Genomic DNA, 24,425 nt, shown 5'->3' with positions numbered 1-24,425 from the left:
GAAATTCACAAGTATTTGGATAAACTAAATTTTCAGCATAGTAAATGAATAGGCTGAATATACTGTAAATCGACACTAACTACTCTGTGTATTTAACAGAAAGCACCTAAATTTGTATTGTCTTATGTTAAAAAGATGTCTAATGTACAAAACTGCTAATGTTTATCTTTAAAAATGTCTAATTTTTAGTATAATCTATACTATACACTAAATTTGGTTATAAATAAATTTCTTAATAATATCACTGCAGATTTTCAATAACACATGAAAATGAATGCATAATATTGCAAAAGATGTGAGCTTTCAAAAGTACAAGATTTTGGTTACTATTCAAAATATAAGTGTTTCTTCAAAATTTTAAATTTATTTTTTCTAGAACATATTTAGAAACACTATCCTTTATAAAAAATATATAAATTTTATGTATTAATTAAATTTCACATATGAATATAGGTTTTTGACATTTTCGACATTTTTGACAGTGAGGTTTTTGACGTGACGGTTTAAACCATGGTTTAAACCGTCAAAAACTGTCACATGTCAAAAACCTGCCAACCCTGGTTTTTAAGGTAAAGTATTTTGTGAAAAGTCCGTTTAATTTTTCTTTAAGGCTACGTTCTGACGTCGAAAAAAAAATTTAGAAGGGATGGCTTCTGGGATAAAATATATGGGTAGATCACGTGAACTGAAATACTTCTATAAACTTATGTTTTTTCTGCATTAATAATGTGAAACTTATTAATACTGTATGTCTGATAATTGTGTTTTGCTTTCAGATTCTGTATGTTAAAAGCATCCCTGCTAAGGTTAAAAATGAAGTTTTGTTTGAAATATTTTCGGCAAATGGTGTCTTTGGTATTGAACGAATCAGAAGGATAAAAAATTCCGCCTTCATTCATTATTTCATTCGTAGGGATGCCGAATGTGTTTTAGCAAAAGTAAACGGTAAGTCTACTGGCGTCAACTCCAGTTAATTAATTTTCATATTAAATAATAGCTGTGGTTAGTACATTGCGTTGTGTTCACAATAACCCTGGTTCGCATGCTGGTCACGGTACCAGTTTTATAGAAGAAGCAAGGTTTCCAAGTTTTATGGAGGCATTGATTGTAGTAGTTTTGTAAATTCCTAGTACATTAGCGTTTGCAGTCATAGAATGATTACTGAAAATATATGAAACAAAAACTTGATTTATTACTGAATATTTTAAAAGCTAAACATATATGCCGATATCAACAAAATAAATAAATAATACGTTTGTTGTCAAAAAATTATTACTACAAATATTTGAAACAAAAACTTGATTTATTAGTGAGTATTTTTAAAGCTAAACAAAGATGCCTATATCAACAAAATAAATAAATAATACGTTTATAGTCAAAGAATGATTAACACAAGTATTTGAAACAAAAACTTGATTTATTACTGAGTATTTTTAAAGCTAAACAAATATGTCTATATCAATAAAATAAATAAATAATACGTTTGTAGTCAAAGAATGTTTACCACAAATATTTGAAACAAAAACTTGATTTATTACTGAGTATTTTTAAAGCTAAACAAATATGCCTATATCAACAACAACAACAACAAAATAATGCGTTGCAATCTCCCTCTTGAGAAACGAAGAGATCTATTTTTATATAATGATTTTTTAAAATTTTCAACGGTCGAACTTTTGTACTTTTTAACGGTCGGGGGGGGGTGCGTCGGACATCTAAAACCTCTTACGACGATATCGCTAAATATTTCTATTCTTGGCCGGGAATATAAGGGTAAAAAATACACATCACGGGCACCAGGGGTCTGTTTAGAAGAAATTTGGGTACGTTAACGGACCCTTCGCAATATATCTTTTCATAAAAACGGACCCTTCACAAAATATTTTAACTTAAAAACGGACCCTTCACAAAATAATTTATCTTTTAATCGGACCCTTTACAAATTTGTTTATTTTAATTATTGTTTTGTTAATCGAATAAACCCTTCCCAGGGGGGGGGGAGAGAAAGACAGATGTAAACGAACTAAGTTTTGTCTTCGCAGACGCTTCTTCCTTTATTCGTCCGAAATGATTAATTTTGCAGCGTTGAGCATAATCTTGATTATCCTTGCAAATTAAAAACTACTTGAAAAAGCTTTTCGCAATAACAGGACCCTATTTACACAAATTCACAAAAGCAGGACCCTGGTTGAAAGAATGTGACTTAGCGTTTATTTTATATTCACAAATTACGAGTAAGTTTTTCACAATTTTACAAAAACGGACCTTTCACAAAATGTCTGGACAGCCCCCTGATATTAATTTCAAACTTTATTGCCCCCGTATATTTTTACTTACAATTTTTTATAATGTACCAAAAAATATGCCTTTAAGGTTTCATTACAAAAGCATAATTAAACAATACAAATGTTTAAAAAAAAACTAGTTGAAGTAAAAACCTTTTCTTAATTGTCGACTATAAATTCTTGTATAAAATTTTCATTTTTATTTTATTATTTTTTAGGTCTTGTGTGGAATGGATGGATTGTAGAAGTTACTTGGGCCAAGCTTTATCCATTTAATAAGCGAACAACAACAGCGTATGATAGAAATAATGCGAATGATACCAGGTAGGAAAAGTTCAAAAAATATTACCCTGAAATTAATAAAATTATTAATTAAGCTCTGAAACTTACTTAGTTCTCTCTCGCTTACGTGCTGCAGCGCGAGAATTACGCCAGAAATCGTTGAGGAGACGCGGAAAAAAAAAAAAAAAAAAAACAGTTATTTCGCGTCCCAGAGGCCGCCATAACTTCGTCCTCTGGGACACTTAATTTTCGATAATAAAAAAAAGGGTGGGCTATAGATTTTAATAGGCAAAAATAAACTAATCTTTAAACAGAAAAAATAAATAAAATGTGAAAAACAAAAAGAAATCAAACAAAAATTGAAAAATTCTTTTGCAAGAAACACACTATGCGAGGGTAAATTTTAAAGAATTATGATGATGTCAGTTGAGATTGCTGTCACTTTTGAGGAGGTATTAGGTAAGAGTGCAGAAGACTGAAAATATAAATTAGAGATTTTTATTTTTTTAAAAATAGGAATTCACTTTTTGTAATAAAAAAAGAGGACTGAAGGTTGAATGTCCTATGTTCTAGGACTCGTAGTTCTCACAATATAACGGAATTAATGCCGTTTTTTTTAAAAAAAATTTTTTATAAATTTTATTTAATTAACGCTTTTAATTTTAAAATCAATCTTTTTACATTTCTGTCAAAGAAAAATTGTTTTCTTTTTTTATTAAACTAATATTGTGATTGTTCTTCTTATTATAGCGAACTTTAATTCTATGAGAATTATTAATCGAATTGTTGGTGATTTTTAAAGATGTCAATGAATTACATATGATGATTTGTATTAATGCGATTTGAATCACATCTCGATTATTTTCATTTTTTAAAGTTCGCTAATTATTGGTTATTTGGCTCAGGTTAATTCTGGCTGTTTTTCCGTTAAAATCGAATTTCAATTAATCTCTTAAAAAACAGAATTTTCTGTTATAATTTTTTTACAACTTATAATCAGAATAAGATTTTTTTCACTTTTAAAAATATTTTGGAAGCAAAATTAATAGGAAAAAAAATGTATTCTTTTTAAAATACGGTTTTGAATTTGTTTTCATTTGTTGATATAATTTAAATACATAAATTTTTTTCCTGAACCGAAATATTATTTTACTTTTTTTAGGAACACTGGACCGTTCGATTTTCAATTTCCAGCTCAACAAACTCGCCCGTTAACCAGTAATCCTGTGCAGGTTTGTTGAAGAAAAATAACTATTAACAATTAACAACAATAATAAAACTATCATTAATTTAACTAATCAATTAATATTGAAATCGTTATTGTAACTTTATTATTATTTTGATAGATGATTTAAATTAATCTGTTAAAAAATATAATATAGAATGTCCAGAACTGGAGCTTTTCCGTTATTTGTATTGATTTCAGTACGGACTCTTTCATGGGTTTTTGTACTACTTGCATTGTTTTTTTTTTGTTTTTTTTTTAAATTGAAATTTGGGGCGGGGGGTACTACGTTCACTGCCTGCCGAGTGCAGGTGGTTATACTATATCTATCATTAGAAAGTGGTTATCTATGAAGATAAAATTAAAATTAAATTTCCCTATTTTAGCAATCATTTTAGTTTTTAAATTTTACATCAAGCTTATTTTTTTATTATAAAAGAAAACAAGATTTGTTCACAAAAAAAAAAATCATTTTGACGTACTTTTCAGGATTTAGGATTTTTTCATATCCAGAATTTAGGATTTTATCATATTTCGCGAGATGACGAATGCATTCCTCCCCTTCCCCTAAAATTATTTAAAAAAATACTGTTTTTATAAACCAAGCTAATGTTGTAAAATTAATGACTATTAAGTCTCAAGATGAGTATTATTTTAAATTGTATTCATTATTAAATTTTTTTTATATCTAGCCTATACTTCCTTATTATTATTATATTTATTTCATTGCTTGAGGTATATATTTTAACCTTATTAATTATAATTTTTGAAATTAGGTAAAGATGTAAAAAATAAGTTTTATTAGTTAGTCTATCAAAATTGTACTTTAAGTAATAAGCTAAAAAAAATTAAATATGACTTATAAGTTTCCAATAAAAATTGAATTTTGTCGAAAAATGAGATCCTATCAGTATTTCAAAAAAAAAAGAAAAGAAACCAGAAGCACACGAACACTACTATATGTAATAATTTCTAGATATATAATTTTAGTTTCATAATAATAACTCCATTTCTACCCAGCAGATGGCAGTACTTGAACAAAAATTCAGATGGAAAGCTTTTAAAGCTTCCGAAATGTTCAACTGTCGACCGGGACCGGTGGCGTGGTCTTGTAATCCAGCTACTTGGAGGTCTAGGCTGTTGGACGGCTTGAGGTTGGGAGTTCTGTCCTCCGCTCGCCTATGTTGATCAGGCGTCCGCATTAAGCACGATGTCGATATGGTGGAACCGGAGGAGTCCGGAATTACCAGGTCGTCTAAGGCGGAGCGAACCGGCCCAGGTCGGAAACGGAGCAGGCAAAAGCTCCCGCACCGTGCAGTAATGGGATAGCGCTTGTGAATAGAGAATGGTTGGCAGCCCATCCAATACAGTCGGACACAGTCTTTTTTTAATTTCTTTAAAATCCACTTTATTTTTTAATTGATTATTTTAAAAGTTTTATTTATTTGAATTAATTTAAATTCTCATTTCTAAAATTTAAATTAGAATAAGTTGATACACTCTTATAATTCAAGATTTTAATATCACGCTGTATTGTCAGGAAATATCGATGTTTTCAATTGACTAATATAATTTTTATATTTGCCGATATTTCCATTACCTAAATAGAATAAATTTATTCACACGATAATATCGTTAATACTTGCGATATTATTGCAAGTACGATGGTACTGATTAACAATTTATCTGGAGAGTTATTTTAAAGAGTATTTTTATCGCGCTGCAAAGAAAACTCTATGTTTCTGAATACATCAATAAGCTTTAGCCTTATGCTTATGTTTTAACAACTAGTTCCAAAATGTATTCTTTAATCTTAAATTCGTTCAGACATTTGGTGTATTAAGACTTATCAGAATAAATTCCTGTATTTTATTACAGTCAAACTAGATTATTTTTTTTTATTATTTAACTTTTATAGTCGGGCACTTTAATTTCATGTGATAAATATTTTTTATTAATTTAATTTCATAATTTTTTAAAGAAATAGCAAACAATACGTTACGAATTTCATACTTAAATTATCTTTCTTATGTACTCCCATATTTTATAACTCCTTTTTTTATTAATTAATGTTGCATACATAGGCCCTTTAATTTCATATAATAAATATTGTTTATAAATTTAATTTCTTCTGTTTTTTAAATGAATCGTAAACAATATTTTTTCATTACGAATTTCCTCATTCATTTTTTTGATCTTATATTGTGAATTTCGATTGTAATAAAAAAAACTAATTAATAATTTGTGTAAAAATAAATCGTTTCTAATTTTAAAAAAATATGTTGTTCTCAAACACTCCAATAAATATTGTTTTAGTGACAAAATTATTGTTCATACATTAATATTTCAAACAAAAGTATGCATTGGATATTAAATAAATGATATTACTAATTTTTTTAAAATATGCTATTAAAATATAAATCATATACCTAAAAAGAAAAATGATTTTACTATTTGTTTTGTTTTAAGTAAGTTTAATATTTAGTTAATATTTTTTTTTTGTGTAATTGTTCTTTTAATTTCTGCATATTTGAATGCAAATTTATTTCAAGTGCATTATAAATTTTTAAAGAGAGTTTGATTCATTATGGCAGCACATAATAGATGGCAGCACGTCATATTTCTTAGAAATTTCTTAAAAACACTTTTTTTCAATAATTTCTAGCTAAAAATGCTCGAATATATCTTCTTTATTTGACTTAACACGGGTAAACTTTCATAAGAAAAATTCTAATTTTAGTTAACGAAAGCTTAGTTTGAGAATAAAAAAAATAATTTGAAAGTATTTTTATGGCGCCATCTATGGGCGCTTCTTAGTTTTATATTTGTCAAACAGTTTTATTTAATGGCTCCATCTTTTGGAACCTACTAGTCTATAATTCCCAAAATTATTCTTGTGTCGCTATTTAAGACTTCTCATTACTCTTATGAGTAAAGAAAACCAGAGAAGTAACAGTGTCAGTAACAGTGAAGTAACAGTAATCTATTATGTAAATGTTAATTTGAAAAAAAAGAAGGAAAAAAAACAAGTCCATTGGGATTTTATTTTGTGGCTTACATTTGAATAAATACATTCTGTGCATTATTATTCCAGTAATTAAAATTTGATATTTTGGAGAGGTAACTCATGTACCAATACAGATTCTGTACTGTCTTCTAATGAGTGCTGTAGTTGGAAAACAATATTTGGGGAATTTCATATCTTTATAAGGTATACGTCAGAGTTGAGTGATTTTTGTAAAGCCATAAAACGACCAGTTTAAATTACTCGACCAGCTATCATTGAGGGGGGGGAGGAAGAAAAGAAAACAGATGTTAGCTAATTTCTATACTTTTATGAAAATGAACTCGTAACTGTCAATAAATTATGAAATCGCGTAAAATGATTTATTTTTTGTTTTAGTGCTGCTAGTTATTTTAATCTCCATGTATAAGAAAATAACAACTAAATTGAGGGGAAAAAAAACTGGAAATTATTGTTACCAGGTTTTCATCTCTGCAATTATGTGTTTTGGAATCTGTTACTTATTCAGTTTTAAAGCTTTAATTGGAAATACAGACACACTAAATCCTGCTTAATTCAATAAGCATATTTAAAAGATGAAATTCTTGGTTTTTAATAATCCTTTTTCTCCGATTTCAACTGTCAAAATATTTTTTTAATCTTCTTAATTTAATTTTCACAAATAAACTGATGGATATTTACTCTATTTGACACTATTTTTCGCACGCTGAACACAAGGTCACACATGGAGCATAGCGTTTTTAAAAAGTGCTTAAAGGTGCTTATTTTCGTTTTTTAAAAACCTTTAAAGGCGCTTTTTTTGGGGGAGGGGGAGTGTGTTTTTAAGTGTTTAATTTTCCCTTTTCGAAAATGAGTTCTTTTCTTTACAATGTCGAGTTTCGCCACGTATTATGCAAAAGCGTGCTTTTCACATTGTTCTATTCAACGTTTTAACAATTCATTCAACCACAATCAATCTATTTCGGCTTACTGTCGGTCCGTACATGTGAAAGTACGTGTCCCAATCATTTTACATGTTCAATGAAATACTTGCGGGTCCGCATGTGCGTATACTGAGCTCAGTTCGGTGAGATTCTTGCATTCTCATGTGCACCTCTGCTGCATTTTGCAAAATATTCTCAATTTTAGGCTTCATTTTCCACCCTCTGAAATCGAAAAATCTGTCGATCTTTTCATGGTGGCTAATATAATCAAGAAAAGAGTTCTTGGTCAGAAACTCGTTATTTCATCATGATCATGTAAAAATTATTTTGCATTTTCTTAATGTACATAGTGCTTAAATATTTTTTTGAGTGCTTAAGAAGTATTTTAAAGGTGCTTATTTTTTGTTGAGAGATTTAGCTATGCTCCCTGTCACAACCCAATAAAAATTAGAGATAGAAAGCATGCGGTATTTTAAATTCTCTATTCATTTTTTCTTGCAAAATTATACCAAAACAATTCTGCAATTAACAGATTTTGAGAGGTATGCAGTTGCCTATTAGATTTTGAATAATTATCTTTGTTTTTATGCAATTAACATAAAAGGAATTTTTCAGGATTATCCAAATCGGTAAACTACAATAAAATTAGGTTTTAAAATAAATTGAGGAACGTTAGTTTTAAATTACCCAAAGCCACAAATCGCTTTAATTTGTTTCTTTTAAGCTTTGAAGAAATTTTATTGAAGTTCTGAAATTTATATAACGTTATTTCTCCTCGTCTAACCTCCTTATTTTCTACCTGTTGAAAAAGGTGTTTGTGCTGTCTATTAATAATGCATCATTAAAAGTTTAAGTACAAAAAATATCATGTGCTGTTTATTAATAATGCATCATTAAAAGTTTAAGTACAAAAAATATCATGTGCTGTCTATTAATGCATCATTAAAAGTTTAAGTACAGAAAATATCATGTGCTGTCTATTAATAATGCATCAGTTTAAGTACACGAAATATGTGCTGTCGATTAATAATGCATCATCAAAAGTTTAAGTACAAAAAATAGCATGTGCTGTCTATTAATAATGCATCTTTAAAAGTTCAAGAAAACGTAAATTAAAAATTTACCATAAATTCCAAAATGGCGAAGGGTTGAAGCATTTTAATGAGGTAACTAAAAAAAAAAAAGAAACATTTACTGCTCTTATTTCTAATTGCTGCAAATTCCGAAATAAAAAGTATTAATTCTGCAAAAGAAATATGAATAATAATTATGGTTGCTGTTACTCATTATTATTTAGATGTTGTCAGATATCTGTTTATCTAACGGCTGGGGAATGCCAGTTTACAATCATCATGTTACCGAAGCTTCTGTGAGTAATCCATTTGCCACACACAGTGTGAAAGTAAGTATAGTTTGTCTAGGGTTAGAACTCCCCTCGCCACAAAGTCTGAGGCCGTCTGTTGCTATGGGAACAAGAATAGCGCATTTCAGATAGGGTAGCTTCTATTCACTCTAGGGCTAACACAATAGATCGGGAAAAAAAGATACCTATCCAGTAAAACTTGCAAGTTCTTTTTTCTTTTAATTTCCATAACGTGAAATAATTTTCACACTAAACTTTTCTTGGCATAAAACAAATTTATTTGAACACATAATTATGCCTCAACATAAACATAAAATGAAGTGTAAAGAAATAATAGTAAATCGCATCGTCAAAAAAAGCTTCGTTCCTTTCTAAAACATTCTACTCCGAGCTAAACAGAAGAAAGATTCTTTTTTATTCAATTCTTAAGTTTTGTTGATATCTCGTGGCGCCATCTAGTGGTTTCAAACCTAAATCACCCTCTCGTTTATCCGAGCCAAAAGCTGCCCTAAACAGTGACATCCCTACTTAAAATAGTTACTGTTTACTGTACTTACTAGTTAAAATAGTTACAACTTACTTGCACGAACTAAAAGAGCTACGTCAATCCAATCAAGTCTATACACATCCCTACTAAAAAGATATATATACATTTGTTTATTAAGATTTCTCTATATCTAGTAATACTTTCATCTCTATTAGTTTTTTTTTTTAACGCTATTTTTTTTTCTTTCCTTCTTATTAATTTATTTGATTCATTTCTTTTCAATAATTTCCTATTTCACATGTATATTTTTTTGTTCGTCTTATTTCTTTTTAAATTCCACACTTTCAGTAAAAAAAAAAAAAAAAATTAAATATCATGTTATATAGGCTGGAGTGGAGCTGGATTAGTGGCCAAGTCTTGGGCTATATGGTTAAGGGTATTTCATAACCTAGGTACATGCCCAGGACTTGGAGGAAAGAAAAAAAAAAAAGTTACTGGGCACCGCTAAGTCCAGACTAATGGTTAGGGGAGTTCTTACTTTAGACAAAATATAATATTCTTATTTTTATCAATAAGTACTATTTTCAAAGTACAATTTCTTTGTCCTTAAAACCGTTGTTGAAGGCTTCTCTTTCTGTTTTGAACTAGTTAAATTATTAATAATACTAATTCGAATTTTTTTTTATTTAATTGAATTCTAATTGCATTTTCAAATAAAATAAAACTGTTGTTGATTTTTATATGTATACAAATTACTCCTAAATAATTTTACAATGTTGTTTTGAATTGGCACAAAATAACCAATTAATACCATAAATTAGCATTCGTTTTCTTATAGAATTAGGATTGACTGCAAAAATACAGGACGAACGATATATTTTTTCGTTTATAGATGGTGTTTTCTACACTAGGGTGTACTGCAAGCTCTTTATTGCCTATACTTCCGGGTTACTTTTTCCGGTGTATTTTGAATCCGTTTGGCTCACACCTGATCATTGTGTTTTGAGACTCTTGCTTAGTAGTGAAGTGAAACCTCCAAGAAAGACCACCTCTGTGTAGCGACCACCCTATTTATGACCACTTTTTTCCGTAGACTTAGTCGAAAATAACCTTAAGGAAAGACCATTAATATCCCTTTCCTCTATATTGACGTTTTGCGTCACTTTCAAAATAAGCGTTGACAGAGCTGGCCTTAGATAGGCTAAACTTGACCTGACAGTCTCATTAATAAGAGTTGCAAACTCACAGTAGTTATAAAAATAGCATAATAAAAATAGCATATTATTCGCGCGAAAAAGCCATTTCATATTACGACGGAGCCTTCGAAAAACAACCTTAAATATTCCAGGGTGCGTAGCGTTTTTAAAAAGTGCTTAAAGGTGCTTATTTTCGTTTTTTTAAAAGCCCTTAAAGGTGCTTTTTTTTTCATTAGGTGTTTTTAAAAAGTGCTTAATTTTCCCTTTTTCAAATGCGATTTTTCTTTTACAGTCAAACCTCGATATCTCGAACTTGATGGGAGAGGTGAAAAAATTCGAGATACCGAAAATTCGAATTATCGAAAATCGCATGTTATCGATAATAGAATAAAGAAAAATGCTCTTTACGTACCTTATATACTATTCCATATTTATTCTATAGACACTTTTTGCACTTTCATTTAAAAAATATTCAATTGTTGTTTACTTTAGAGATGTGTAAGAAAGTTTGTCTATAACTATGTTATTTCGGCGTATAGTCAGTCCGCAGCGTATGAAAACGCCATTCGTTTTACATGATTCAAAATTTCATGATTTTTGACAATTGTCAAAAACAATGCCAAAAGATTTTTTTTTTTTTGCATGACGGTTAAAACAAAATAAAGCCATCGATTGTCAAAAAATTTCCAACTCTGCCTAATTAGATTTTTTTGAAGTGCTTAAAAATATTTTTTGAGTGCTTGAAAAGTGCTCAAAAGGTGCTTATTTTTTGTTGAATAATTTAGTTACGCACCCTGAAAGTGCTTATTTTTTGTTGAATAATTTGGCTACGCAACCTGAAAGTGCTTATTTCTTATTGAATAATTCGGCTACGCACCCTGTATTATTTTACGACCCTTGTGTTTATTTTTTCACTAGGATTCTGAAAATACACCCAACAAATATTGCATGTTCGATAATAATTAGAAGTAGTAAGCTTTCTGTTATTTCGATGTTCTATTATGACCTCCGGATTACGTGAAATTTTCAAACTGATATAATAGATTCATTTTCCTAAACTGGCACTATAGATTCATTTTCCTAGATGGCTAACTTAAAGAACTAAAGTATATTTTTTTCTGCTACGCTTGAGTTTTTTTCTTCTCTACTACTGTTTATAGATATTTGAAATATGATATAAGAATTAACGAGCTCAGTTGTTTAAAGTGACATTTTTTGAAATAATAAAGATTTATCATGAAAGTCCTTATTTTAGTTTTCTTTACTAGACTATACAACATCCCTTTATTTGCAAAATCTCTTAGTTTCGTGGACCTCAATAGATGACGGATCTAAGTGACACTCCCTGAGTGAAAGAACGATTCAAGTGCACTTGACAAGAAGCAGCTGACGAATTACATTAAAAACAACCTGTCTTTTAGCAGCAAATTAAAACGCCAACAGGGGTCTGTTTAGAAGAAATTTGGGAAGAACCCTTCACAAAATATCTTTTCTTAAAAACGGACCTTTCACGAAATAAATTATCTTTTTATCGGACCCTTCACAAATTTGTTTATCTTCATTATTGTTTTGTTAATGGGAGAAACCCTCCCCCGGGGGGGGGGGAGAGAAAGGTGGTTTGAGACACACTAAGTTTCCCTAAGTTTAAATTCCAAATGTAGTATTCTAAGAAAATATTTCTACTTTTACAAACATCGTAAACGCGTTCTTATTAATATTAAATCATAGTTTGTTTTGTGAATTAATGATTGATCAATTTATATTTATTCAGAAAATTAATTAATAGAATATTATGTAAATAAAAATCAATTTCTGGCAATTTTTTGAATAAAATATTATAAATTTTCGAATTGTTTACGTTTACTTAATGCGTAACAGATTAAAAGTGTTACATTACTAACTTGCGTTATTTAAAATATGTCAATTAAAATATTATTAAAAATGTATGTTTTTGTTTCCATTATTCGTCCGAAATGAATATTCTGTGTTGATCAGTATAGGCTAAATACCAAATATTTGTATGTTGCATCTGTAATTTAGTAACAGAAATTATTGAGCAGAATCTCGTATCTATTTACAATTTGAAAAGGTTTTTTTTAGCAATCTTTGCAATAACAGGACCCTATTTGCACAAATTCACAAAAGCAGAACCTTGGTTGAAAGAATGTGACTTAACGCTTATATTATATTCACAAATTGTGAATAGTTTTTTCACAATTTTACAAAATCAGCACCTTTCACAAAATGTCTAGACAGACCCCTGACCAAGAAAGTGACGGAAACGTGTTAAATAAATGATTTATAGATTTCGCATATTGGAAAATAGCGATCAAGAAATAATGACTATGCTTAGTTTTCATTCTCTGTAATCATACATATTTTAATGCAAATTAACTCAAAGTCACGGTGATGTCACTTGGATCATTTATTCACCCACATCTTCTATTACATTGTTATTATTTATATTTGTTCTTGTTTTAAAAGGTGTATATACCAAATATACCATATGTGGAGAAGCAATTTACACCTCCTGGATATTTCTTTTCACCAAGCGAAGCTCAGTGTTGCTCTGCTTTATTTGTTCTGACGAAATTAGGATTCATCGATAGTGGTAAGCAAAGATGTTTAACTTACGTTACATACAAACTCCTTTACAGAGTCGCGGTGGCGCAGGGGATAGAGCGCTTGCCTCCAAATCAGCTGTCCCAGATTCGAAACCCAGCTTTTACTGATCGATACGAATTCTGCACCTGGCTTGCACCGACCACAGTGCTAATGTAAAATATCCTTACTGGAAGTCGGGTCATAGGTTTAAGTCCCCTTGCCGTGAGGCCAACTGAGGGAGGGTTGCGAATCGAGAGTTGCATAGCAACCCATAGTCGGAAAGGTCATACGCCGCTAGACGCATTTATCGTACGCATTTTAACCAGTATTTTACTGTTGACATTGTCGTAATTTTATGTTATTCAGTAATTATTATAAAAAAAATTAATATCAAATATGACCAGAAATTTTTTTTCTTGGACAGCCAGTTATAAAGGCGATGCGCCCCTAGTGGCGTAGGATAACATATCTGATCATGGGAAGCTATTAAGTTCTCAATTCTTATGACGTACCCAACCTCTCTTTCAAGTTTGTAAGTGAGGTTGTTCGTGCGCATTTTAACCAGTATTTTACTGTTGACACTGTCGTAATTTTATGCTTTTCACTAATTATTATAAAAAATTGCTATCAAATATGACCAGAAACAAATTTTCTTGGACAGCCAAAGCGATGCGCCCCTAGCGGCGTAGTATAACATATCTGATCATGGGTAGCTATGAAATTCAGAATTCGTATGACGTACGCAACCTTTCTTTCACGTTTGTAAGTGAGGTACTGAATAAGATTTTACAAATGTTAGAAATAGTAATTCTAAGTTTGGAATGAAGTGACCCAGGTTCAAATCTCAGCGTTAGTCGGTCGATACGAATTTTGCTTCCGGCTCAATCAACCACAGTAGTGACCTAAAACTCCTCAGTAGTAGACAGAAGTTTGAGGGTTGGAATCTCCTAGTCATCGGGCTAATCGTGGGAGGTTTTTCGTGGTTTTCTTCTCCATTAAACGTAAATGCGTCTTCTCCATTATTAATTGCAACGTTTTTGTCCCAGAATATTTAATGTTTCCTCCGTACTATTATAATCTGTAGAGAATGATTAAGTAAGTCAGTTACAAACTTGGAGAAAAGAGTAAAGCATTTTTGCTAGCATTCAAAAAAATCCCAAAAACAGATATTTAATTATATCATTATTTGATTTGGCGATTAACTTGTCACGTCGCCAAGTATTAAAATAAGGATAGAAAAGCTATTTATGTGCTTCTTTAAATACAATTTTTGACGATAGTAACTAGAAAATAAAATCACCTAAAAATTTGGATAATTTAGTAAAATAAAAGTACATGTTCGAATGCGCACGAGGAGCCAGTCCAAAAATAAAAGCTCCATTTGCGGTGTATGATAACATTTTCAGCCTAGGGTTGCTGTGCAATTCTTAACCTTTTTGATATGCCCTACTTTCTCTCCAAATTTGTAATCGTAGTAATGAATTAACCTTCACAAATTTTATTATAAAAATTATGATTTATCGAATTTAACTTTTGTTTGATGAAAGGGCGTAAATGTCTTTAAGTGTTTAAGGGGGTAAAAATGTCTCAAGAAACTTAATTTAATTTTCATTAATTAAGAATTAGAAAAAATTACTATTAAGTCTCAAAATCGGAGTAATATACTTTACACGGTATTTTCATTTCGTCAAATGGACCCTTAATAAAATTCAGTAATTTAAAAAAGTAACGTAATTATAACGTTCATTGTTATTGTTGTTTCTAATGCAACTTTGCCAATTCAGCAGCCTGCTTGGTGAAATTAAGCGTACTTAAGGCAGACAGTGCTATTCTTGTTTTCCCTTGGTGCCATCTCTGGCCAAGAATATGATTTCTGCCACACACACGTCACCGCCCGTTTATGAAGCAGACCCATTCATTCCGCCTCAAATCGTAGTTTTGACCTGTACCAAAGAGCGATCAATCTCCAATTCAGTACCCCCAGAGGTATGATTTGTTGTGGAAACATAGAGGACTTCGTGACACGATAGATTTAACGTACACCAGTTACCATTTACTACACGGGGTGTCTTCGGCCAGTGGGGATCAAACTCACTACCTATTGGACATTAGCCCAACGCCCTACCAACTAGTATTTATTGTTCTTAAGTTTATGATTCTTTGTAAGATATGGTTATTTCTCTTTTTTCTAAACTTATGTAAAAACAGAATCATGGAAGAAAACCCCGATTCGACGCTAATTTTAGATTCAAACGATTATGAATAGATTTTTCACAAAAAGGGATCTTTCAGAAAAACAGATTTCTAGTTATTTTGATTTTGCACTCAAAAACGAGATCTTATATTCAGAAATTTATAAAATTTTGTGAAGAATATTTGCAAAACGTCTGTAAAGGTCTTTACTAATATTTCTCTGATTTGTTATGGCTTATTGTTTTTTACAGGATGTAATGCTCTGAAATACAATTCTCTTGAACAAATGGACAGAAAACGATCTATATGGTCACAGGATGATTTTGAAGCTAAAGTTAAGACTGCACTACCGCTTATGCAGAGCCCTGGACCCTTATCAACTTCTAATCTGAGTAAGTTTTTCTTTTAAAATTCATACTCGTTTTTATGTTATAACCGGCGTTGATCAGCCGATCCAATTCTGATTATACGACAATCGATGTTAAACTATGTGACCTCGTACCTTTGAACGTAACGCAGAAGACAACAAGGAAATCAAGCTTTGAGACAAACTAGCAGTCGTGGGGGACTTTATCGATGGAACAAACCCTCATTTGCGTTACAAGGAAGCAATAAACATAAAAACCTCTCACGATTAGCACGACAGCTAGGGAATTCTATCGCATGATTAGCCTACCACTGAGGACATTTTAAATAAGCACTATGGTCAGTGCAAGAAGGTAACAGAATTGGCGTCAACCTGGGTCACTTTGGCACCGCGGGTCGCGTTACGTCACCTTTATCCCTTGAGGCACCGCGGCTAAATTCATACTAATTGTCGAAAGAATACAGTTTGGAAAAGAAATGCCAAGTTAATAAATTGCGTTAATATATTGAAATTTCCATGAGTTAATATGTAGGGTTCGAAATAAAGTAAGGAAAGCCTAATTACTTAAGAATTAATTATTAAATTAAATTATTAAAGTCTAATTATCGTGCTTACAGACACTGGAATTGCTATCACAATGATTCAGGGGGTGGGTGTTATGCCAATTAAATAATGCAGATGATATTAAAGTTGCGAAATCTCTCAAAACGTTAAATAAGCATTTTTCTTTTCTTTTCCGTGTTTAGATTCTTAAGTCCCAATGCGTAAAAGATAGCTGAATAATTTGCCTACGCACCATGTAAGAGATTTTTTTTTTTTTTTTTTTTAACATTTCGATTGATATTGCTTAGGGCTTAATTTTTTTCAAGGGATCAAAATTTGATGTTTATTGCGAATTAGTACAAGATTTAAAAATAAAATTAATTAAAAACGTCTCTGTTAATTCCAAAGATGATTTAAGATGTATTAATATGATATATGTATTAAAAGTTTTTAGTGAATTTCTAAACTTTATTTTCTTTTTTATGCATTTAATATTTAAATCATGGAAATATTATAGTGAATTTATGATTAGTTTTTTCTTCTACTGTTTGACTTGTAGTATTTTCGGTTATAGATACTTAATTTTGTCCCAAAACCCAATATTTTCTATTTACAGCTTGTTTAGTGTTTTTGGCTCCACTTTATTTTGTTCAAGATCTTAAATTTCCATATTTGATATCAATATCAATCAGTTAAGTGAAATTATTAACGATTTTTTCCTTTTTCTCTTCACAGTTTGACTTGTAGTCTTTCTTGACTAAAGAGACTTTAATAAGTTTAAATTCATTCTGTAATATCAATTTAATTTTTTAGTGAATTTCTCAATTTTTTATTTTATTTTAGCAGTTGGAGCAGAAAGACTAAAGAGACTTCATTTTATTCCAGAGGTCAAAATTCAATGTTTAATATCAATAGTAATTAAATGTAAAATAAAATAGTAAAATTTTAATCCATAACATGGTGCATAGCCTTTTTAAAAGTACTTAAAGGTGCTTATTTTCGATTTTCGTTTTTTAAAAAGCCTTTAAAGGTGCTTTTTTCATTGGATGTTTTTAAACAGTGTTTTTTTCCCCCTTTTCTAAAATGAGATTTTTTTTCCGTTACCATGTCGATTTTCGCCACGTATGAAATTTTTTTTTGCATTTTGTTAATGTAAATAGTGCTTAAAAGTATTTTTTGAGTGCTTAAAAAGTACTTAAAAGGTGCTTATTTTTTGTTGAAAGATTTGGCTACACACACTGTATAATTTAAATTCAATTTCTAAAGAGACTGAATATACCAAGACACATAAGTTTAATATTAATCGAATATTTTAATGAATTTCTGAGCAATTTTTGCAAATCTATTTTCACATTTATTTCTCTCCATTTTATAACTTCATTTTGTTTCAGGACTTAATGCAGATCCTTTAAATTTACTTGCTGTAGCTGCTTCATTGGTGAATGAAAATATTCAATCCAAAAATGATAACAGAATTTTTTATTGAAATGGGTCATAGGAAAGGTAATAGTAGTCATAATATTATTACCATTTGTTTATTGATTAAACATTCTAAAAAAGCGTTGTATATATGTCTAGCAATTTGGATAGCATAAAATAGTTGGGAAAAATTTTCAGACTTCTTGAAAAATGAAAAAAATGTCTCATAATGTGAGGAAAATTTTTCAGATAACTGGAAATTCTGGAAAAAAGATATATGTTTAATTTTAAAGTCGAAACTATTTTTAATCCGTGTATAAAAGATTAAATTTTTGCATAACTAAATAATTTCTTAAATTTTTTAATGTTAGAAAAAAAGCATATTTTGTCTTATACTGCTTTTTTTCTCTGTTTTACTTTGTTCTTGTAAGTTTTCCTAATTTTATATGTTGAAAAAAAAATTATATACTTTTTTGCCCTTAATTTGTTTATATTTATTAAAATATTGAATATTTGTATTATATGTGTTGTTAAATATTCGTGATAAATTTTATATTATATATTGTTAAATATTCATGTTAAATTTTGCATTATATATTGTTAAATTATTCATGATATATTTGATATAAATCGTAAAAATACGAAATACTTTGTAATAGGAATCGCGATAGGTAATTTTAAATTGCTTTTGCATTGGTAGAAAAAACTACATACAAATCATACAAATGAATTTTTTTTTCATTTTTAGCAATAGCAGAAAAAAATCCGCGCAGACAAATTTTCCTCAAAAGGCTTTCACACTTTCGTATATATTATACGGGTATGAATATTAAACATTCAACATTTATCATAACACATGGTTTGTATTATAAATATATATATTATGAGATAAACATTTCAAAATATCATCGATAATTTTAAAAAGTATCGGCTATTTACAAACTTTTTTCTAGTACTCAGTTTATAATAATATTTATGAAAATGTTTTTTTCTTATATAAATCATCTAGATTGCACTGATTAATGCTGCAGGAAATAATATGAAGATCCTGATGAAAACAATTTTTGTGAATTATGAACAATGATTTTCGTGTAACATAAAATCAAATTTTTACGTGCTGTGAGCAAAATTTTGTAAAACTTTTAATCTAAAATATTTTATGATTCCAAATTATATTTAATGAAATTATGTGTTTAAAAAACTATTTCAATAGAATCAAATTTGGGTGAATTAAGATGAACATTTGCTACTATCAGTAAATCATTATGTATTTCAATAACTTGGGCAATTTTGTTTATAAGCATTGAATTAACTTAAATTTAATGTATATAAACATAAAAATGTTTTTAAGGGAATTTCTTTTTTTATGATTGTTAATCTAAAATCTTTCTTGAATCACTTAATTTTTTAATATTATTACTCTCATTTAATACTTAAATAAAAAAATGTATTCTTTATTGCTTATTGTTAATTACAAGAAATCTGTTGAATTGTTTGATAAATATTTTTATGTGTCATTTAATTATCTTGTTCTTTATTTATATTGAAGTGTTACTAATAGTTGATATATCTGTTATATCACTATTGCTTAATGAAATTATTATTATTATTACGTAAAATTAGAATAATTTTTATCATATGTAAAATTTAAATCGTTTTTCAAATTACTAAAAATATATTTGATAACTATGTAACTTAAATGAATTAGAAGCTCATATTAGATGTTTCAAGTACAATAAATTATTTGTAATTAAATTAAATCATGAAATTAATCACATGATATTATGATTTCTCATGGTTTTAATATTGGTCTGTTTTATTATTTCATTAATAATTTTCAAATATCATTTACAATTTTTGGCAATTTCTTAATTTAAAGCAGTAATCAATCAATTTAATTCTTGATACCAGAATTGTCCATTTAATAATTTATTGATTGCAAAGTGATAATTAAAATATTCCATAAAAATATATCCTAAAACTTATTTTAAGATTAAAAATCACTAAAATTTTGTATTAATACATTTTAGTATAACTTTTTTATTATTTATTAGACGTTAGAATATTTTAATAATAAATTCCAAAAATATATTAAATTAATCAGTATAATTGTAACTTATTTAAAAATATATTGTATATTTTTACTCTTTATAAATAAAATAAAGAAAATTGATGTTTCAGTAAATACAAAATGTAGTTATACCAAATCAATTTCATCAAAATTTTTAAGTATTTTATTAAGTTATTTTAATGTGCTTTATTCTGCCTATTTTCTTATTTCGAATAATTTTACATAGCTATTTTTAAAGGCTAATATGTCTTTATTAAATCACTAAAATAAACATAACAAAAATCCTGTAATTAAGTGATGATTATTCATTAGAAGTTGTTGGTAAAAAAAAATGAATATTTAGATGATAAACATCTGTATAAAAATTAATATCTAAATCTAAATGTTATAAACATTTTATTCATTACATGATTTTGTGCATTCATGTTTTTACACTATCTTTTACATTTTAAAAACTAGATATACTTTATGGATTTAAATTTAAAAATTATTATCTGGCAAACATTCTAACAATTACTAAAAATGTTATTAAATAATTATCAAATATTATAAAACAATTTTTATTTATTAAATACATTAAATTTTTTTAAATGTATTTTGTACCAATTTAGTGATTATTTTAATTACATATTTTTATTGCAATTAATTGATGTTTCTCATTTCTTGTGTGTCTTTAATTACTTTTATTATTATTATTATCAATTTTTTTTTACTATGGTAAAAAACAATTATCCTATTAATTGTATTCATTTATATGGAATATAAGCTTGTTGATTTTCACCAATATTTTAGAAAGTAAATAACAAGTATTTATATTGTTAAAATTTACATGATTCAGCAAAAAATCTTAATGAAAAACTTTTTAACATGTACTGTCTAAAATGTATTGTGTTTGATTCTTTTTTTCATAATTATTTATCTTCTATTGTTATTAGTATAATATTGATTTCCTTTCTGGAATTAAATAATTATTTTATTTTATTATTGTATTTAATATTGTAGTTCTACTTGGTTCTTAATTGTTAACCTTCAACAAAAATTTGTAAAAATGTTTTTTGAAATAAAATTTATTATTGAAAAGAAGTTGGTATTTGTATGCATTTTTTATATCTCTATATATCTATTTATAAAACAATGAGCTTATATAAATTATTAATTTAATATTTTATATTATCCATTTGATTAATTTTTTTTTTAAATGTGTATATAAAAAAAAATTTATTGCATGAGGAACATGAATATTTATTCTTGATTAATGGTAATAATGTAAAATTTTTAAATTATTATACTGATCCAAAAACTGACATGATTAATTTTAATTTACTTCATCACTAACTTTTAAGTTTTTTTTAAAAATCTTTTAATATTTCTTTAAATATTTGTATCTTCAACTGATAAGATGCATTTTATGTTTTCAAAGATATTCTTCAAATATCACATACCAGAGGACAGCACTAGCAACGTTTGAAAAAAAATTTTCTTCAGTAATGAAAATTTTTACCTTTTTTTCTTATAACTTTTATTTTATTACCTTTACTTTCTCTTTTTTTTTTTTTTTTTTTTTTTTAAACCTTTTTTTTCCTTTCTTTTCTTTTATCATTTTTGAAACTAATTTTCAAATTGTTATTAAAAAGGATTTTAGTAAGCAATTACTTCTAATTTTACGTAGTATTTTACATCAATATTAAATAATAAAGTTTTGCTGAATTGAAAACGATTTAAATTTCAATTCAGAATATTTAAAAAAAAAACTATGAAATTTCATTTTTTGTTTTATTTATTTTCGAATATTTTCGCACATGCAGATAAGATAACTGTTTAATTTTAATCAGGTTTCCTTAAAAATAAAGTAGCAATTAATGTACATTTAATTAAATTAAATAATAAAGTTAAGACTATTTGAGGTAATAATAGATTTCATCAGAAGCCAATTTTTTTATTTTTTAAAAAAAGAGCATTCGAATACCATGCGTACAATCGAATTTACATTAGTCTAATGTTTAAATTACTAGTAAGCAAATCGAATAAAATATGAAAAAATAAGTCATACTTGCTATTGTTTCAAATGCAGTATAACTTAGTTATAAGAAGAAAACAATATATAAATTTCAACAAATGGTATTTTAATGCATCAATACAAAAAGCTTAAATACATATAATTATTTTTGTTGTAAATTTTACAATGATTAGTACAAATATTTCATACGATATTTGTATTTGTGGTACAGTACTCTCATAGTTGCTCTATTTTAGAACGAAATAATATTTTATGTATTAAATGATCGCCAATATCACATGCTATTTTAATAGCTATATTTGCTAGTCATTAAGTTTTCGGTTGCTTGTTTAAATAAAATCATGAAAAGACGAATGCTTCTAGAATTATTATTTTTTATTATTGAGGCCGCTTTACAATAGAAATATTTTACCAAATGATCAGAATTTTTCGTTTAACTGAATACCATAATTTCAAAGTGAGATTTTTCCTTTACTATGTTGATTTTCGCGTCGAATTATGCTAAAAGATACAGTTCAAATTGTTCTATTCAACGCTTTCACAATTAATTCAACCCCAATCTTATTTCGGCGTATTGTCAGTCCGTAGCGTATGAAAACAACATTCGTTTTGCATGATTCAAAATTTCATGATTTTTGACAATTGTCAAAAACAAGGCTAAAAGGTATTTGTTTTGTTTTTCTGCATGACGGTTAAAACAAGATAAAACCGTTAATTGTCAAAAACTTTCCAACCCTGCTTAATTATGATATTTTTTAAAGTGCTCAAAAATGTTTTTTGAGTGCTTAAAAGATGCTTATATTTTTTTGAATAATTCGGCTACGCACCCTGTAATACCTTTTCACTGCTTTTAAAGATGGACTAACATTAAATGGTTTCAAAATTTGGTCAGAAAAAATTCAATTAAAATTCGAAAATTTAGCCCTTTTTAATAAAATTCGGAATGCACCATTAGATAGGTGGCTGATCGGCATAATTTAATTCTGATTTAATTATTATTTTTTACAACTTGGACCGCTTTTCTTCAATAATATAGTTTTACCAAATGATCAGAATTTTCCGTGAAACTGAATATCACAATATAAATGCTACAGCATATCAGGGGTTTTAAAAAGGGACTTGCGTAAAAAAAATTCCATTAAAATTTTAGATTTTTTTTGAAAATGGAATTCGGAATTTACCATTAGAGAGATTGCAAATCGGATTTTTAGATGATTTTTGCAGCATTTACTTCTTATAAAATAATGATAACAATTAAATCTTCAACTCCTAAGGACCCATTATGAACATCATTTTTATGAAGATGCCTCAAGCAACCAATGATGTTATGCAGTAATATAGTTTCAAACTGAATTTGGGTGTTTCGCAAACGATTTCGATATTAGTCTTAAGAATGGAACTCGCCTGTTTTTCTTATATTTTGCTACTTTTAAAAAGAGACATCAAGGGTTTTGAAAACGCCCCTTGTTGTTGCCACCTGTCAATCTTTTCAACTACTTGACTTAATTTGAGTGGCATCAACTACACTGCGAACATTTTAGATATACAACTTAAACAAAAGTGTGGGTGAGGTCTTGGTGACTTCACCTTTAAAAAATTTGGGAAAACCGAAATTGTTTTCCAGAAGTTATTCGGAATGATTTATTCAGATAATGAAAACAACAAAAACCAAACGATTTTTTAAGGAAGAAGAGAGAATGTTTTTACTTCCACAGTTACGTTTTTTTTTCTTTCTCATTTTTATTTCAAAAATCTATTGTTGCCTTCTAATGTTAATGCCTGTGAAAACACTGCCTTCATTTTTTCTACCAAAAATAAAAATGTGCTTTTGAACTTTTCTTTACCGTGTTGATTTTCGCCACAAATTATGCAAAAAGACATTGTCCTATTCAACGTTTTTACAATTAATTCAACCCTAATCTATTTCAGCGTACAACCGGTCTGCAGTGACTGAAAGTACCATTTGTTTTACATGTTTGATGAAATACTTGCGGGTCCGCACTTGCGTGTACTAAGCTGGATTCTGTGGTAAGGATTTTTGACTCTCGTGTGCAACCCTGCTGCATTTTACAAGAGATTCTCAATTTCAGACTTCATTTTCGCCCTCTGTAATAGAATCGAAAAATCTCTCGAATTTTTGCCGATTACGGGGACCAACTAAACATAATAGAGAAAAAATTTTTTTTCTCTATTAGTGATAGAAAATTTCATTTCTCTTGTTAATTTCATCGATTGTAACGTGCCATCGTCTTCGCCACTGTAAATAAAACCATCAATTGCCAACCCTGTCTAATTATGATATTTTTCAAAGTGCTTAAAAATATTTTTCGAGTGCTTAAAAGGTGCTTATTTTTTGTTGAAAAATTTGGCTACTCACCCTAACTTAACAATCATTTACTGTTGAATCATTTTTTTTTTTTTTTTT

General features: G+C 28.4%; 1 protein-coding gene across 1 annotated transcript in view; it reads left to right on the top strand.

Annotated features, from left to right (window-relative positions):
- LOC107440959 (RNA-binding protein 47-like) overlaps positions 1 to 19,366 on the top strand; it is a 45,209-nt gene extending 25,843 nt beyond the window's left edge. Inside the window, exons 2-9 of the mRNA XM_071185766.1 lie at positions 777 to 945; positions 2,504 to 2,609; positions 3,730 to 3,799; positions 9,038 to 9,142; positions 13,271 to 13,397; positions 15,835 to 15,975; positions 17,885 to 17,996; positions 18,922 to 19,366. Coding sequence (XP_071041867.1) covers positions 777 to 945; positions 2,504 to 2,609; positions 3,730 to 3,799; positions 9,038 to 9,142; positions 13,271 to 13,397; positions 15,835 to 15,975; positions 17,885 to 17,979 — 813 coding nt within the window. The 3' untranslated portion in view covers positions 17,980 to 17,996; positions 18,922 to 19,366. The remainder of the gene's footprint in view (positions 1 to 776; positions 946 to 2,503; positions 2,610 to 3,729; positions 3,800 to 9,037; positions 9,143 to 13,270; positions 13,398 to 15,834; positions 15,976 to 17,884; positions 17,997 to 18,921) is intronic.
- Positions 19,367 to 24,425: the final 5,059 nt, after the last annotated feature.

The sequence above is a fragment of the Parasteatoda tepidariorum genome, chromosome 9 (assembly GCF_043381705.1).
Source record: "Parasteatoda tepidariorum isolate YZ-2023 chromosome 9, CAS_Ptep_4.0, whole genome shotgun sequence".
In the NCBI taxonomy this organism is placed as follows: Eukaryota; Metazoa; Arthropoda; class Arachnida; order Araneae; family Theridiidae; genus Parasteatoda; species Parasteatoda tepidariorum.
Note: the sequence above shows the minus strand (reverse complement) of the source record. Positions and strands in the feature narration are given on the sequence as shown.